Genomic DNA, 15,807 nt, shown 5'->3' on the forward strand with positions numbered 1-15,807 from the left:
GGTATCAGAATTGTTGAATGTAATGGGCCACTTGATTAATAGTCTGTCTCCTCAAAACACCTGTAGTAAATGTCTCCAGCTATGAGGAATTCTCATTCTCCATCCTGGAGATGACCAACTGGATTTGTAGAAATTTTATGGGATACACAGCAGCAATATCAGTCTAGGAGGAAACAGGTACCCTGTCTTGATTCTAATCTAGTTTCACAGTCCTAGGATTCAAATCTGCATGCAATCAACAGTGAGATAAATCCTCCTCTTTTTGGCTGGTTGAACCCAGGGAGATTATTTGGGCCTTTTAGGGTATGTCGACAGTGCAACAAAACACCAACCAGTGACCCACGTCAGCTGAGTTTGGCTCAGGGTCCCAAAGCCCAGGCTCCAGCCTGAGTCCAAACATTTACACTGAAATTTTATAGCCTCATGAGCTTACATCTGATCACACAGCATGGGAAGACATATACATGCTAATTCTGATGGCATAAGCCAGGCGTTTTATTGCAATGTAGCCATACTCTTAGTGATCGAAGTCATGAATTGAATACCTTTCTGTGGGAGGCCAAGATGCTGGAAACTTATCAACAAGCCTTGTTCTGACCCTTGCTTAACCTTTACATTAACCTTCAATATCATCGAACTTAAGGTACTATTTACGTGACTATGGGACCAAGCTGAGGCAGATAGAGTCATTTAAGAGGCTCTATTCTTTGTTCTCATAGAGATCACATATGGCCAATGGCTCATTCTCCTCAAAGGCACTCAGCTGTGGAATCCCACAAGGCTCTGCTCTTGCCTGTAGGAGATGTGGTCTACAGTTTCAACAATATTCTGATAATATTCAGCTTTACATCTCCTTTTCAACCTACCTTAGCACAGCAGTTTTCTTGCTCGTTTGGTACCTGGCAGAAATAGGAAGCTGCATGAAAGTAAAATGGCTGAGGCTTCATCTAGATAATATAGTAATGATGCTGGTGGACAGAAGACTAGCAGATATCTGCTCCCACAGTCTGCTGTGTCATCAAAGTGATCTGCTACTTCTACGCGTTATTGCAAGCTTGACTGCTCCTTGATGTCCACGTAGCAGAAGTTGCCAGGAATACCTTTTTCATCTCTGACTGGCCAAAAGACTTCAACATTCACCTCAGCTGCAGACCTGACCAAAGTAATCCCTCCTTAGATACCCCGAGGCTGGACTATTGCAATATTGTATTAACTTGGACTAACTTCAAATACCACTTGGAAATTCAAGCTAGTGCAACATGTTTTCCAGTAGGTTGTTTGGTATATAATGGACAATATGAAGCACCTGCATAATATGCTCTTGTTGGCCTACCCTATTGGAAAGTAGGCCAACAAGAGCATATTACACAGGTGTGATGGGATCCCCCCGGGGTGCTGCCTGGGACTGTGCCCCCTGAACTCTCCCCAGCCTGGGCTGTCTCTCACAACCCCTCCAGGAGCTGTGATCACTTAGCACAACTTCATGGAGAGTCCCACACCCAGCTAGATTGCATGAATGCTCCCAGAGTCACTCATGAATCACACAGAGAAAGGCATCAGCCAAATCCCTCCAGTTCCCAGCATTGTACAACAGGAATATACTGTCTTGCACTGCTCAAGATGGGCAGTGCAAATTTATTAATTGGTTCACCACTTCAACAATAGAAAGTGGACATACACCAGCCTTTGCCAACCTGAGCAGATTTGCCCCACATTTCATACAAACTCACTAGTAAAGATAAACAATTCAACAAATGTATTGACTATAAAAGGTAGATTTAAGTGATAGGCAAAAAGTCAGAGTGGTTATCAAAATAAAATACAAGCATGCAATCTAAACTCTCAACCCTATTAGACTGGGCAACATCTACATTAAGCAGTTTTTCTCACTCTACTGGACAGTGCAGTCTTTAGTATACAGGAGTTGGAGTCTTGTCATCTTCTCAGTGTTTTAGTTGCTTGCAGTGAAGGTGGGGGCAGGAGAAGGGCCCTGTATGTGTCCACTCTGTCTGTTTTATATCCTCAGTCCAGGTGCTTGGGGAGCACAAGTCCAGGCATGTCTGGGAGCATTGCTGAGTCTCTCTAAGCAAGGTTGAGCAATTCCCCTGGTGTGGCTTCATGCAGGTGAGTCATTGCATTGTAGCTCTCTTGCTGGGCAATGGCTGATGGGTTGTTTGACACCCTGCCTGGGTGTTGGTTACTTTCCTTGCTGTTGCCTCTGGGGAGCTAATATCTGGCTGATTCCCCAACTTACAGCATGTTTTAGTGACAACTCTATAATTTAATGATACACATATGTATAGAGAAATGACTTTCAGCAGATCATAACCTTTCCCTTGATACCTTACAAGGCATGCTTTATATGCAAGATCACATTTTAAATGAAAATGAGGAATATGGGGGTTACACTATGCAACCCCAAGGTATAGAATGTCACAACAGGTACTTTGTATTGTTCGTTATATACCAAATAATTTCTGGGTGAGAATTCAATATGTTTTCCGTGATCTGTAAAGCATGACATTTGTGTTCCAGCTATGGCTGACTACACCTCCTTTTTTCACTGCAGTAGCTAAAGTTGGAGGGAAATGACAGAGATCAAACAAGCTTCAGCAGCTACTGAAGATGGAGATGACTGCAGAATGAGTTTGGGAAAAATAATACTACTTTGATTAAATTCTAAATTAAACCAGTTTAACTATAGTTCATTGTTCCAAGTCAGAGATGGGCTGTGGTTAGTATCTGAAGCCACCTAGCTCGTAGTTAGGCCTTCTCTTTCCTCATGGTGTTGTGATTAGCTTTGCACCCAGTGGTCAAACAGTTTGTAGGCTGATTCTATTGAAAAAACATTAAATTGATCTTAAGGAGATCTGGAGACTTTTTCCCAATTACCAAATTTTAAGGCAGTTTGTAAAATAATCTTTCCTTTTTCCAGAAAAATGTCTCCTCTCCCCAGTTGGCTTCGCTTCTTAGGCCTGGAAAGCCAGTTCTCTCTGACATTGGAATCTCTTCCCCTTAGATGGACAGTCCTTCTTCTCATTACCTCCTTCCCTTCATATTCTGTGATCTTCCTCCTTAATATAGGTGGAGGGCATATTCTGGCAAGTATTAATGGGGAGCAAAGAATTTCAGTCACTGACTCTAGTGCAGAACAATAATCACTTCCTCCCTTTGTCTAGTGTGGGGTTCATACACTCCATCACAGAACTATCTGGATAGATAGCCCTTAGGTTTAAGCACAAGGGAGTTGAGGGAAGAGCAATGCTGGTCAAGGAATTTGATCCCATAGGAAATCCATTTGAGCCCCAAAGATTAGGGTGAAGTTTAAGATGTACCTCTTTGTTGAGGCTTTGTGATAACAGCACACACTTGTTTCTGCTGCTATTCTATATCCTCTGGGTGCTATTCATGATTTTATGTCTCCTCAGAATGAAGAGCTGGTTGCTGAGAAAGGGTTGTGTGATATATGCTCCCCATTCTTGTGGTGGTGTGTACTTTTAGTCTGATATAGAGTATACCTAGATACCACTGTGACAAGCGCTGTATAAATATTTTATAAGTTATAATAGTAATTGTAACTTGTTTGCTTTCATAGATTTTAAGGCCAGAAGGAACCATTAGAATCATCTAGCCTGATAACACAGGCCATACAAGTTCACACAGTAATTCTTGCATCAAGTCCACAACTTCTGGTTGAGCCATTTATAAAGACAGTACAGCCTCTCTATTCTTTCTTATTTCCCTTAATATACAACAAGGATCACATTTAGCCCTCTTAGCCACCACATTGCACTAGGAACTTATGTTCAGTTTATTTATCTACCAGGGCTCATAAGGCCCTTTCAGAGTTACTGCATCCTGGAAGCATGGCCTATATTCTTGGTTCCTAGATGTATTACCTTGTATTTTCTATTCTAAAACATATGTTGCTTGAATGTGTGTCTGTGATGCAGTGACTCCCATCACTTGCTAAAAGCAGAAAAAATCCAGTCATGCTCTGCCCCTTAGGGTGATTAACTAATTACCTCCTGAAGGAGTAGGGGTGGAGCTAGTGAAGGACCCATTAGGCACTTAGACCTTATGAGGAGATGAGGAAACCCTCCTGAGAGGAGAATATTGGTGTAGGAGAGTTCCATCTCCCTAGGAAGAGTCTAGAAAAGACAGGACTCTCCTGTGGAGAGAAATATAAGGAGCTGGTGGAAGCCCAAAGATAAGGTTGGAGACAAACAAGGATCAGCATAGGCTCCTCTGGGGGGAACGCTGAACTAGAGCTTACAAGAAGCAGAGAGATCCCTAAGGAGGCAGTGAGGGAAAACCCGCTAAGACCAGAAGCAACAGGGGAAGAACTCTGCAGTGGCAGGTTAGGCTCCTGGGGGGAAGCTCTGAGGTAGGGTTATTAAAAGTATTTCAGTGGAGCCCAAGAGGGGTGGAAGATGAATTAGTCCACTAGAGAAAAGAGAAGCCAGAGGACTGAGAACCAAATGGAGGTTGTACTAAGCACAGGCTGTGGAAAACCAGCATAAGGGCGCACAGAAGTAGGGAGTAACCTAGGGAAACAGCAGCATGTCTGAAACTGCACATCTAGCTGCTTAATACAGGGTGTGGTTTCCCCTTCTTGTTCCTAAAGAAGGGGCCTGCAAGCCCAACATAAGAAATATTGAGCCTAGGGTGGGGCTAAGGATTGACCCCAAAGGATGGGCTGAGGAATAGCCCAAGACAGGAAACTGAAAGATCTCTTGTGTTGGGATGTTTTGTGAACTTTCAGTTGGACCTTCGGGATACCCCTGAAGGGGTTTAAGCATGTATGTGACTTGGTAGATAGCCCACAATAGGCCTGGGAGCTGAGGATAATGGCAATACCATGCACTGATGCAAGCGGGTGCCATAACAGTAAGTGTGCCCCCAACAGTCCCATTTATCAAGTGACCCAGATCACATATAAGTCTTTGTGTCTTCTACAAACTTCACCTGCAAACACTGTGTATTTTCTCCCAGGTCACTAATAAAAAGCAGAGGCCAAGAAACAATCCATATGGCATCTCATAAGAAGTATACCAATTAACTGATGATTCCACTCTAACAACTATGTTTTGTGATCTATGTTAGCTAGCTACTAATCCACTAATATGTGCTATATTGATTTTGTATGGTGCTCATTTTTAATATGAATGTTCAGTGGTACTGAGTCCAATGCCCTACAGAAGTCCAAGTATATAACATCAAAATGTAATTTATCAAACAAATTTGTAATCCCACTTTAAAAAAATATTCAGTTAGATCAGTTTTCCACACAGTTATGGTGATTGGCATTAATTATATTCACAAAATTTAATTCTTTAATGATTGAGTCTCAGTGGATCAATTTTATTTTGCCCAGGATCTGTGTCAAGTTAACAGGTGTATAATTACTCAGGATAACCCATTTACCCTTTTTAAACACTGGCACTAAAATTAACCTTCTTTCAGTCCTCTGGAACTTCCCTGGTATTCCAATATCTGTTTAAAAATTAATATCAATGTTTCAGAGAGCTTCTTGACCAACTTTTTAATATCTTTACTTGAAGATATCTAATCCTGTGGATCTGTATTGATATTATACTGTAATACTGAGTGTATAATAAAAAAAGAGAAACAAATCTGTTTGCTGATGGTTTGGGGGTCATTTATAGCAAACTAGCCAGCCTCTTCTCAGTTAAAATAACACATTTTTTCCTTATTTAAATTCTATACACTGGCTCCTGCACTCCATTTGCAAAGTTACTAAGGAAGGGACACAAGCAATTGAGAATTGAATATAAATGTGCTAAATAAACAGCATTTGCATTTGATTTAATCTAGACATTTTTCCCTAAAGCAGTAAACAAACTGCATGTCTACATGGGCCTACATTATAGTGAAATGAGGTGTGCTACAAAAAATTGATTAATGACCACCCAAGGATGTAGATTTGAATGATCTCTGAGACAGAAATCCAGTGCTTGCCAAGAATTGTAAAATGGTCACCTTTGACTTCTGGGTCCTGACTGGCTAAAAATAATTTGAATACAGAGCATCTGAGTATACAGCAGAACTTTTGCATATTAAGTATCATTGATGGTGAAAAATGAAGGCAATTGCTTGTTTAATTTTAAAAATCCAAGAATTCTTAAGATAAAACAATTTTATTTAAAAAAAAAAATATGGCCAGAACTTCACCAGCTTCTCTAAACCACTTCTGAAGAAATACCCTTTTCCTTCTCCTTGGACTCTGTACTCTTAAGGTCCCCATACGGAGAGGATCCTTCACATATCCTTCTTTTCTGCATGTAGTTTGGACTCAGCTGCCTCCAAGCATAATCCATACAGAACCCTCTAAGCTTCTGAGGATTAACCAATGCTAATCAAAACCCATTGGCACTACTTTTATATTTCTTTTCTCTTGGCTGTCAACCCAGAAATCAAGAGCTGCCTGAAGAAAATCAGCATTTCTTTATCATTAATGTTGAGGTAAAAAACTGTCATGTCCCTGGGGAGAGGAGGGGGTGATCCTTGTTGGCAGGTTTTAACAGGGTGGAAATGTTTGTGGGGAGGTAAATGTAGCTAACAGTGTCAGTCCAAAGTGGATGGCATGACCAGTCTGAAAAAATGGTTGCTATCATGCAAAGGTGCAAATGGTTGTTATGGGTAACAGACCCATTCAAAGGTAGAGTTGAGAGTTAATGCCTATATTGCATAGACCTACTGCTTGAAGGACAAGCCTTTGCCACATTGACCAGCAGAATTACATTTGGAATAGTCTTCTAAACTTGGTGAGAATGTCACTCTTTCTTTCCTAAGCATTATTTGAAAGGGATTTGCCAGCTATTGTCTCACCACTATCCTCAGAAATCTATCTTATGCAGCCATGGCCAACCTGAGCCTCAATCTCACTATAAACTGGGTATATCAGAATATTCATTGCACTAGATACCACAGATCAAAAGTATGATGTGTTATTCATACATAGACAGTGTTGCAGCTAGCTGTACTCTATGATGATATAGTGCCAGATCATAGCTAGTCCCCTTACACAGCTTTTCACTCATGGGGTGGGGAGGAGGGAGTGAGAGTGGGGCTAGTTTTGCAGTCCCTATGCTACTGAGATGCTTCTCCCTAGGAGGCCCTCATCGTGAAAGGAGCCAGCAGAATTGGACAGTCACATTAGGGGAATATGCTGCACTCCATGAAGGGGTATCATTCAGAAACTGAGATGTGGAGGATCAGATCTGGTGGTTGGAGTGGTGGCAGTTGGGTCTAGTGGTCAGTGTGGTGGCAGCCCGGCCAGGAGCCAGAGCCAAAGATCAGCACTGGAATCAACAGCAGGCTCTCAGTAAAGCAATAGTAGGGCTGGAAGCTAGAGCAGGAGCAGGGTTGGAAACAAGGCTAGAGTGGGAGCAAGGCAGGAGCGGGCTAAGGCCTGTGGAGTGGGTCAGCCCTATCAGGCAGGGGAGGGGTCCAAGTCATGAAGTGACATTAGGCAGACTGCGCTGCTGTTTTACCTGTGAGATGTATATACCTGCCTGGAGAGTCATCAGACCAGCTCCTGGCTTGTGGATTGGCTGGAGCCTAGCACAACAATGACTCATTGCCTCACATATAGCAGCATGTATGTTTGCACACTGAGGGCTAGATTCACAAAGGAACTTGGGTATGATGATGACCAGCATTGTCATGCATAACTTTTGGGTGCCTAGAAAATCACCTGAGTTCAGTGCCTAGGCTCCCTGTACAATGAACGGGGAGAACGGCAGTCACAAAACCCAGGCTACTAAACAACGCTTCATCTAAGCAAGTCAATGGGAGATGCTAAGCTGACAGATGTGTACTAAGTCCCACTCGTCTCAGAGACCAGCATCTAAGTCTGGGCTGTACGGAGGCTTCGAACTCTTGCTTGGATTCTAAGCTACAAATCCCTTAAGTGTAACACTGACAGACCCTGATCGGGGGCAAGCGGGATCAAACCAGGGACCTTGGGAGGTTAAAGCATGAGCCTCCACCACATGCGCTAAAAGCCAATTCACTGTTAGCTAAGGTTGTAGAGCAGATTCATTTTATCTCTTTCTCTAAGTGGTCTCTGTGCCATTAGATGGGACAGACCACCACACCAAGAAGCAGCTGGGGGGTGGATAAGGAGCAGGAGAATGACTAGGTCCCTCATAACTCTTAGCTCAGGCCTTGGCTACACTTGTGTGTTATAGTGCAATAAAGCCACCAAGAGCGCTCTACCTCACTCCCTGTCCACCCTGGCAAGGCATGTAGAGCGCTCTGACTCCACGACTGGAGCGCTCCTGGTATCCACCTCCCTGAAAGGAATAACATTTGTTGTGCTCTTGCTGGAGCGTCGTGGCACCAGTGTGGACACCTAATGCGCGCTGATTGGCTCTGCTTGGCCTCCGGAAGTGTCTCATCATGCCTGTTCTATACACTCTGGTCATCACTTTTGAACTCTGCTGCTTGTCCTCAGATGACCAAGTGTAAGACCCACCCTTTAAATTTCCTGGGAATTTTGAAAATCCCCTTCCTGTTTGCTCAGCCAGGTGTGGAGTGCTCTCAGCACATCTTTCCAGGTGGCCATGCCTCCATGCACCAGGCAATCCCCAGTATGGAGCAATGGTGAGGTGCTGGACTTCATCAGTGTTTGGGAGGAGGAAGCGGTGCAGTCCCAGCTGTGCTCCAGCCGTAGGAATTACAATACCTTCAGGCAAATATCAAGGGCCATGATGGACAGGGGCCATGGCTGGGATGTGGTGCAGTGTTGGGTTAAAGTGAAGGAGGTGCGGAATGCCTACTGCAAAGCCTTCAAGGCAAACAGTCACTCCGGTGCTGCCCCCATGACCTGCAAATTCTACAAAGAGCTAGATGTGATACTTGGGGGTGATCCCACCTCCACTGCAACGACCACCATGGACACTTCCAAGCCCAGCACAGCAAGGGTGGGGAGGAGGAGAAAAGCACGAGTGATGGTGCTGAGGATGGGGGGAGACACCCCAGAATCCCTAGATGCATACAGCCAGGACCTCTTCTCGAGCCAGGAGGAAAGCAGCCAGTCATAGCGTCTGGTGCTTGGGGAAGGACAAGCAACAGAGGAGGTTCCTGGTAAGCAGTTTTCTTTTCGGGAAGGAAGTTCTTAAGTACGGGCTTTTTGGGCAAGGAGGGTAAGGGCTGCATGCATGTCTAGATGCGGAATAGCACACTGATGTGGTCTATCACATTGCGGTAATTGGCATGGGTGATCTCTTCAAAAGTCTCAGCCAGAATGTGGGCAATGCGCCTGCACAGGTTTATTGGGACAGCTAGCGTGGTTCCTGTCTCAGTCAGGCTAATATATCCACGCCACCATACCATGAGGGCAGGAGGAGCATTGCTGCATACAAGCAAGCTGTGTATATGCCAGAGTGGAAGCCACGTTGTAGGAGAAGACCCTCCCTTGCTTCCCTGGTCACCCTCAGCAGCGAGATATCTTCCAGGATGAACTCCTGTGGAGAATGTTGGGACAGTGTTCAGGGTAGGTGCCCCCTGCAGCTGTTGGCTCTCTCCAAGGCACAGAAACCCAGAGGACAGTACAGCCATGAAACAATCAGTCCCCATGGACCCTGTGCTTACTCACCATTTCTGGGGCTCCCCTGGGTTATGTACCTTCGCTTTGGAACAGGCAAAGTATGGTTTTTGTGATTGCCCTCTTTAAGTGCGGGGCAATCATTGCTCTGTCTAGTGTGTACAACGCTGCCTCTGTTAAGTGTTGCATTTTGCCTGCCTAGGTGCAACCTTGAGATCTCAGCTGTCATTCTTATCACCGGCCGACAGACTGAAAAGACCCTAGAAGAAGCCGCGTAAAAGCAAAGAAGACATGCTGCATGAAGTCATGCAGCAGCCTGTAAATGAGAATCAAAGGGCACAGAAGTGGAGGGAGAGCGAAAGGAGGTTAGCGACCGATCGGTAGCTGTCTAGAGTTGCCAGCTTCCAGATTGGAATAGCCACCCGCTTCTCCATCAACGGGGCAGCTCTCAATCTCAGGCCTTGCGCCGCAGGGTGGGGCGAGCTTAGCACACAGTCCCATGAAAGTGGCTTTTCTCATCTGAAATTTCTGCAGCCACTGATCGTCATCCCAGACTTGCAGGACGATGTGATCCTACCGTTCAGTGCCTGTTTACCTAGCCCCAAAGTGGCGTTCCACGGTGGAGAGCATGTCCATGAATGAAACAATTTTGTGTCATATGCTTTACGCGACTTGATATCATCGTTGGACTCCTCACTGTCACTCTGGATCTTGAGCAGTAACTCAACTGCCAAATGAGATATGCTGGCGAGACTCATCAGCATGCTCCACAACAGTTCGGGCTCAGTTCCCGCAGACCGAAAGGGAAGACAAAGCATGCTCTTCACAGAAACCGTTGAAAAATGGTGCCAAATATGGACGGAAACACAGGGATTGCTGGGATGTGAAGTGATGCATCATGGGGCACTGGGACAGGATCGAGAATGCCCCGCACCTCATATCCCCTTCCCACAAGCCACAGTGCCAGAATGGGAAGAGGTGCTCTGTGGGATAGCTGCCCATAATGCACCACTCCAAATGCCGCTTCAAGTGCCGTGAATGTGGCTATGCTAGTGCGCTTGCAGTTGTCAGTATGGACAGACTGGAGCGCTTTCCCTGGTGTTCTCTCTGAAGGCTGGTTTAACCCAAAACACTTTACATCTGCAAGTGTAGCAATGCCCTCAGCGTTCAAGGATGTGGGAGACACCCTGGTCAAATCCCTCTGCCACTTAGGGAAAAGAAGGAATTTGAGCAGAGAATCTACTACCTCTCAGGTGAATATCCTAACCATAGAGTTAGGGATATTCGGATATGTGGCTCTTTCAGTCTCTCCTGGTGAAGCTGTTTCACTGTGGATAAACAACAAAGGAATCACTGGGCCAGAGAGAAAGAGAGCAAGCATGAATGACACTGTAGATTAGAGTACTCACCTAGGATGAGAGAGAGCCAGGATCCAGTGTCTTTGCTCTAATGACTTTGTTTTATTTATTATTCACAATAGAACAGCTTCAATAGGAGAGAGTGAGGAAGCAACGTACGAGGCTATCCCATAGCCCAGTGCTTAGGGTCTTCACCTAAGAAGTTGCAGGTCCCATTTCAAACCCCTTTTCCCCCTCAGGTGGAGGGGGGGCTTCCACATCCCACATGAGTATCCAAACCATTGGGCTAGAAGTTGGAGGGAGGTTGTCCTCCTTTGGCTGTTTTTATGTGAATTCAACTATAGGGACCTGTTCTGGTAGATGAGGTGTAAACACACTTACTGGATTGGGTCCTGCCGGTAAGTTTGGTGGAGGAGTGCCTCTGTTCCCTTGGTTCATGCACTGCTCTTGGGCTTTGATGTCCAGAGCCCTGGCGTGGGGCTGCAGTTTGCAAGCTCAAAGGCAGGAATGTAGGTGTCTAGGGAACTTTTGGAATCATTGGAACAACTGAAACAATCCAGGGTCATGCTGGATTTTCCATCACTAACAATTTTTAAATCAAGTTTGGGGTTTTTTTTTAAAAAAGACATGCTTTAGGAATTATTTTGGGGAAGTTCTATAGCCTGTGTTATACAGGAACTCAGACTAGATGATCATCATGGTCCTTTCTGGCCTTGAAATCTATAACAAAAAGCTTTTATGCAAAAATTCAAAGGCTGAAGCTGAGCAAATTTAGGTGCCTACAGAGCTAGGGGGCAGCTAAGTGGGGGTTTTGTGAATCCTAGTGGGGCCTCATTCTAGGATTTAGGTGCCTAAAGTGGCAGGTAGGTGCTCAAGTCCTTTTGTGAATCTATCTCTAAGAATCTCCAACAGGTGTTCTGTCTCCCTGGGGGAGATTGTCTCCTGAACTGGCCTCCCAGTGCAGGGCTGTAGCTAAATCCCACTGGTTAGCCTATAGAGAATGCCAACACGGAGTTAAAAGAACTGAGATACAAGGTGAGTGAGATAATATCTTTTACTGGATCAACTGCTGTTGGTGAGAGAGACAAATGGTGGAAGTTTGTCCAATAAAAATTATCTCATCCAGCTTGTCTCTCTAATATCCTAGGACCAACACAGCTACAACAAACTGCACTAAAAAAACTGGTGAGAACAACTGTTCCATCTTTCTAAGTTCTCAACTTGCCTTATTGTTCAGAAAGGACTGCATTTAACACTCACTATTTCTGCTTTTTAGCACAACTTTTCAATAGCTCTTTGCTTATTTTAAATCTCTGGTTGATGATGAATATTAGATATTCAGTGATGCTTAGTGCAAGCAGAGTATAACAATACAATTTTTCTCAAAGAGAAAGAAAAGTCCATTACTTCTGGGCACCTTTTACTTCATATTCCTTTATTTAGTTTATTTCCAAATGGCTGTATGTCTTCAGGCTACTCTGAGGCAAACAGAACTCAGAGTCACGCAAGTTTGCAGTACCAGACATGATCATAATGTAAATCAAAGGCAATAAACATCCATAGCCTACCTTGAAACTGTGTAAATTTGATGGTTCCCATTCTCTCTCCATTTCTGAATACAACTTGACCCTAAATAAAGCAAATAAATATCTTAAGTTTTATAAATACTTTAGAATTCATTTTAATTCAAACTACAATTCATTCCAGTTCATAGTTAAAACATCTACTATGGACATTGCTCAAAGATCAAAGAGAGCTGGTATTCAAATAAATCAATAATGAGCTCCATATAGAACTTTTCATCCACAGATCTCAAAGTGCTTTACAACTGTCAGTATCACTGTACCCATTTTACATATTTGGAAATGGAGACAGAGAAGTTAAGGTCATCTAGCAAAGTGCTGGCAGAGCTGGGAATTTTAAAACCAGCTCTCTTCATTTGCAGACTAGTGCTCCTAAGGATAGTTTTAGGGGCTTGAGGACCATGTGTTCAGAGTACAGTTCTGCTACCCTTACTTATCTTGAGCAATGACTTAATATGTGATTATAGAATATCAGGGTTGGAAGAGACCTCAGGATGTTATCTAGTCCAACCCCCTGCTCAAAGCAGGACCAATCCCTAACTAGCCCCCTCAAGAATTGAGCTCATAACCCTGGATTTAGCAGGCCAATGCTCAAACCACTGAGCTATCCCTGCCCCCCTAATTTCTGCTAAGATCAGTGGAACTACTTCTATAGTACAATATTACTTTAATGTGAGTCATTGTAGAATTGGACCCTAACTGACAAAGGACATGCACTAGGCACTCTGGCTGCCAGAGATACCTCCACAGAAGTTTACTTACTGTATTTATTTGGACTAGAGACTACCTAGCCCTCATGACACCACATAGTGGATGTAGGGGAGGGAGTAAGGACCTTCCCCTGGTCCGCATCTTGCCTTGCATGTATAGAGAAGTAATCTAACTCTTGTGATTGCCATTAAACACTGTGGGAGCCTAATTATCTTCTCATATCAGTGCAAATCAGCACTTAGTCCTTTGAAGTCTGGGGACTCCCATCAATGTAAAACCAGTGTAAAAAGAGGAGAATCAGTCTGTGTGTCTTTGAATGTAAGAGACACACAAATAAACTGTTGGTCCATCAAATCCAGTAATCTGATTCTGGCAGTGGCCTATGCCAGATGCTTCAAAGAAAAATGAATATCCCCACAATACACCAGGATATTTGTGGAACTCTATTTGTGAGGAATTCATTTCCCACCTCCTGCAGTTGGGGAGGGATAGCTCAGTGGTTTGAGCATTGGCCTGTTAAACCTAGAGTTATGAGCTTACTGCTTGATGGGGCCATTTACGGATGTGGGGCAAAAATCTTTCTGGGGATTGGTCCTGCTTTGAGCAGGGGGTTGGACTAGATGATCTCCTAAGATCCCTTCCAACTCTGATATTCTATGATTTGGTCATAAGAAAATATGTGGAAAACTGAGGTTTCCTATCCATTGTATCATTGTTTTTATCTAGGATTACAGTAAGTGTTATCAAACCTTATACAAGTATCTGGTATTTTAAAATATGCTATTAAATAATTTATTTCGTGAACTTTTAGGCAACAAATTTCACAGGTTGGCTATATGCTTCATAAACAAGTATCTCTTTTTATTAGTTTTAAATTTAATACTTTTCAGTTCTGCATCCCTTTGCTCTTGTTTTATGGAATAGAGCAAGAAGGAGCATCTGAACAGAGGCCTTATGACCTTCATTAGTTAGAGTTTATAAATTAAGACACTCCTTTCTCTTCTGTCCATGCTAAATTATTCCAGTCTTCATAGCCTCTTAACACTTGTAAATCCTGCCATGTTTCACTCCAGCTATTTTCATTTTCAGGTACAGAATGCTCTTTAAGGAAACTATTGGCCACCATTCCAGTATGTGATCAGAAAGGAGACTCCGCAACAACTGCATATCCAGCAATGTCTTTCCTTGTCTCCAGGATCTAAGCACAGTCTCATTCAAGATTTGTTGCCATGCTGCCCTAAACACCTGGACTAAAATTTCTAAAGAGATTTTCAGCCACATCATATATACCAGGGGTAGGCAACCTATGGCACGTGTGCCGAAGGCTGCACACGAGCTGGTTTCAGTGGCACTCACACTGCCTAGGTCCTGGCCACCGGTCCGGGGAGCTCTGCATTTTAATTTCTTAAATATTTTAAAAACCTTATTTACTTTACATATGATAATAGTTTAGTTATATATTATAGATTTATAAAAAGAGGCCTTCTAAAAATGTTAAAATGTATTACCAGCACGCGAAACCTTAAATTAGAGTGAATAAATGAAGACTCGGCACACTGCTTCTGAAAGGTTGCTGACCCCTGATATATACAGTTCCTATGTGGATGAAATTCAGTCATCATAGTTACTACATTTCACACCAACGTGGGTCTTAAAATAAAGATAGCTGAGATGGAGATGCAGAATGAAGTTAACAATTAATATACGCCTAGGGCTAGGAGGTACAGTGATTAAATCATTTGCCCTACCCCGCTATACATCTAGGTGCAAAACCTGACTTAAGTCACAAATAGAACGAGTTTGGTAGTTCAAGATCTAGAGGTTCTGGCAGGGTTGTGGGTTATTTATCGTGTACCAAAAAGTGTGCCAGATGTCTCAGACCACAGATAAGATGTGATCGCTGCCTGGAAAAGCTTAAAATCAAAAGTATCCTTATCCAAGTCCAGTAATACTTTACTGTGTGAATAGTCCAACTGATGCCAATGGGACTATTTCCAGACTAATCAACTTGAGTAATGGTGTTAGAATTGGGCCCTGAATAGCCAAGCCAGATAAAGAATGTGGGAAGGGCACAGCCATACCAACAAAGGCATCATCAGTTCTGCCTGGCCTTTACACAACTACATGGAATAGGGGAAGGAGCCATAAGCCTTACCTCCCTTTGTAAGGATATACAGAACTGCAGACCCTGCACTCGTGGAAGGGAAGCACAGTTATTGTGTCCTAACTACTCCTCCAGGCATGAAAGATGCTCTAAAAGGACTGGGGAGATGTGCAGGGCCAGCCTTAGGGGTCGGTGAGCAGGGCAGTTGCCTTGGGGACTGTCTTCTGGGAGTGCCACACCACTCAGTCACTGGCTTTGGGTCTCTTTTTTGTTTTTGCTTGGCTGGCTGGGGAGTGCAGGGTGGGCATCAAAAATTTTCTTTGCCCTGGGTCACCAAAACACTGAAACACCTAGGATTGGCCCTGGAAATGTGTTTGGGGATGAGTATGCTGCAACCTTAAAAGGGAATAGGGTCATGTGTGCTCCTGCTGCAGATCAGAGAGTTCTACAAAGTATTCTCTCGCTGTGGGAATACTG

At 43.8% G+C, this 15,807-nt stretch overlaps 1 protein-coding gene across 1 annotated transcript in view; it reads right to left on the reverse strand.

Moving 5' to 3' along the window:
• Window positions 1-15,807, reverse strand: part of GABBR2 (gamma-aminobutyric acid type B receptor subunit 2) — a 926,530-nt gene that overhangs the window by 358,680 nt on the left and 552,043 nt on the right. Inside the window, exon 8 of the mRNA XM_075062656.1 lies at window positions 12,501-12,561. Coding sequence (XP_074918757.1) covers window positions 12,501-12,561 — 61 coding nt within the window. The remainder of the gene's footprint in view (window positions 1-12,500; window positions 12,562-15,807) is intronic.

This window comes from Chelonoidis abingdonii, chromosome 2 (assembly GCF_003597395.2).
Source record: "Chelonoidis abingdonii isolate Lonesome George chromosome 2, CheloAbing_2.0, whole genome shotgun sequence".
Lineage (NCBI taxonomy): Eukaryota > Metazoa > Chordata > Testudines > Testudinidae > Chelonoidis > Chelonoidis abingdonii.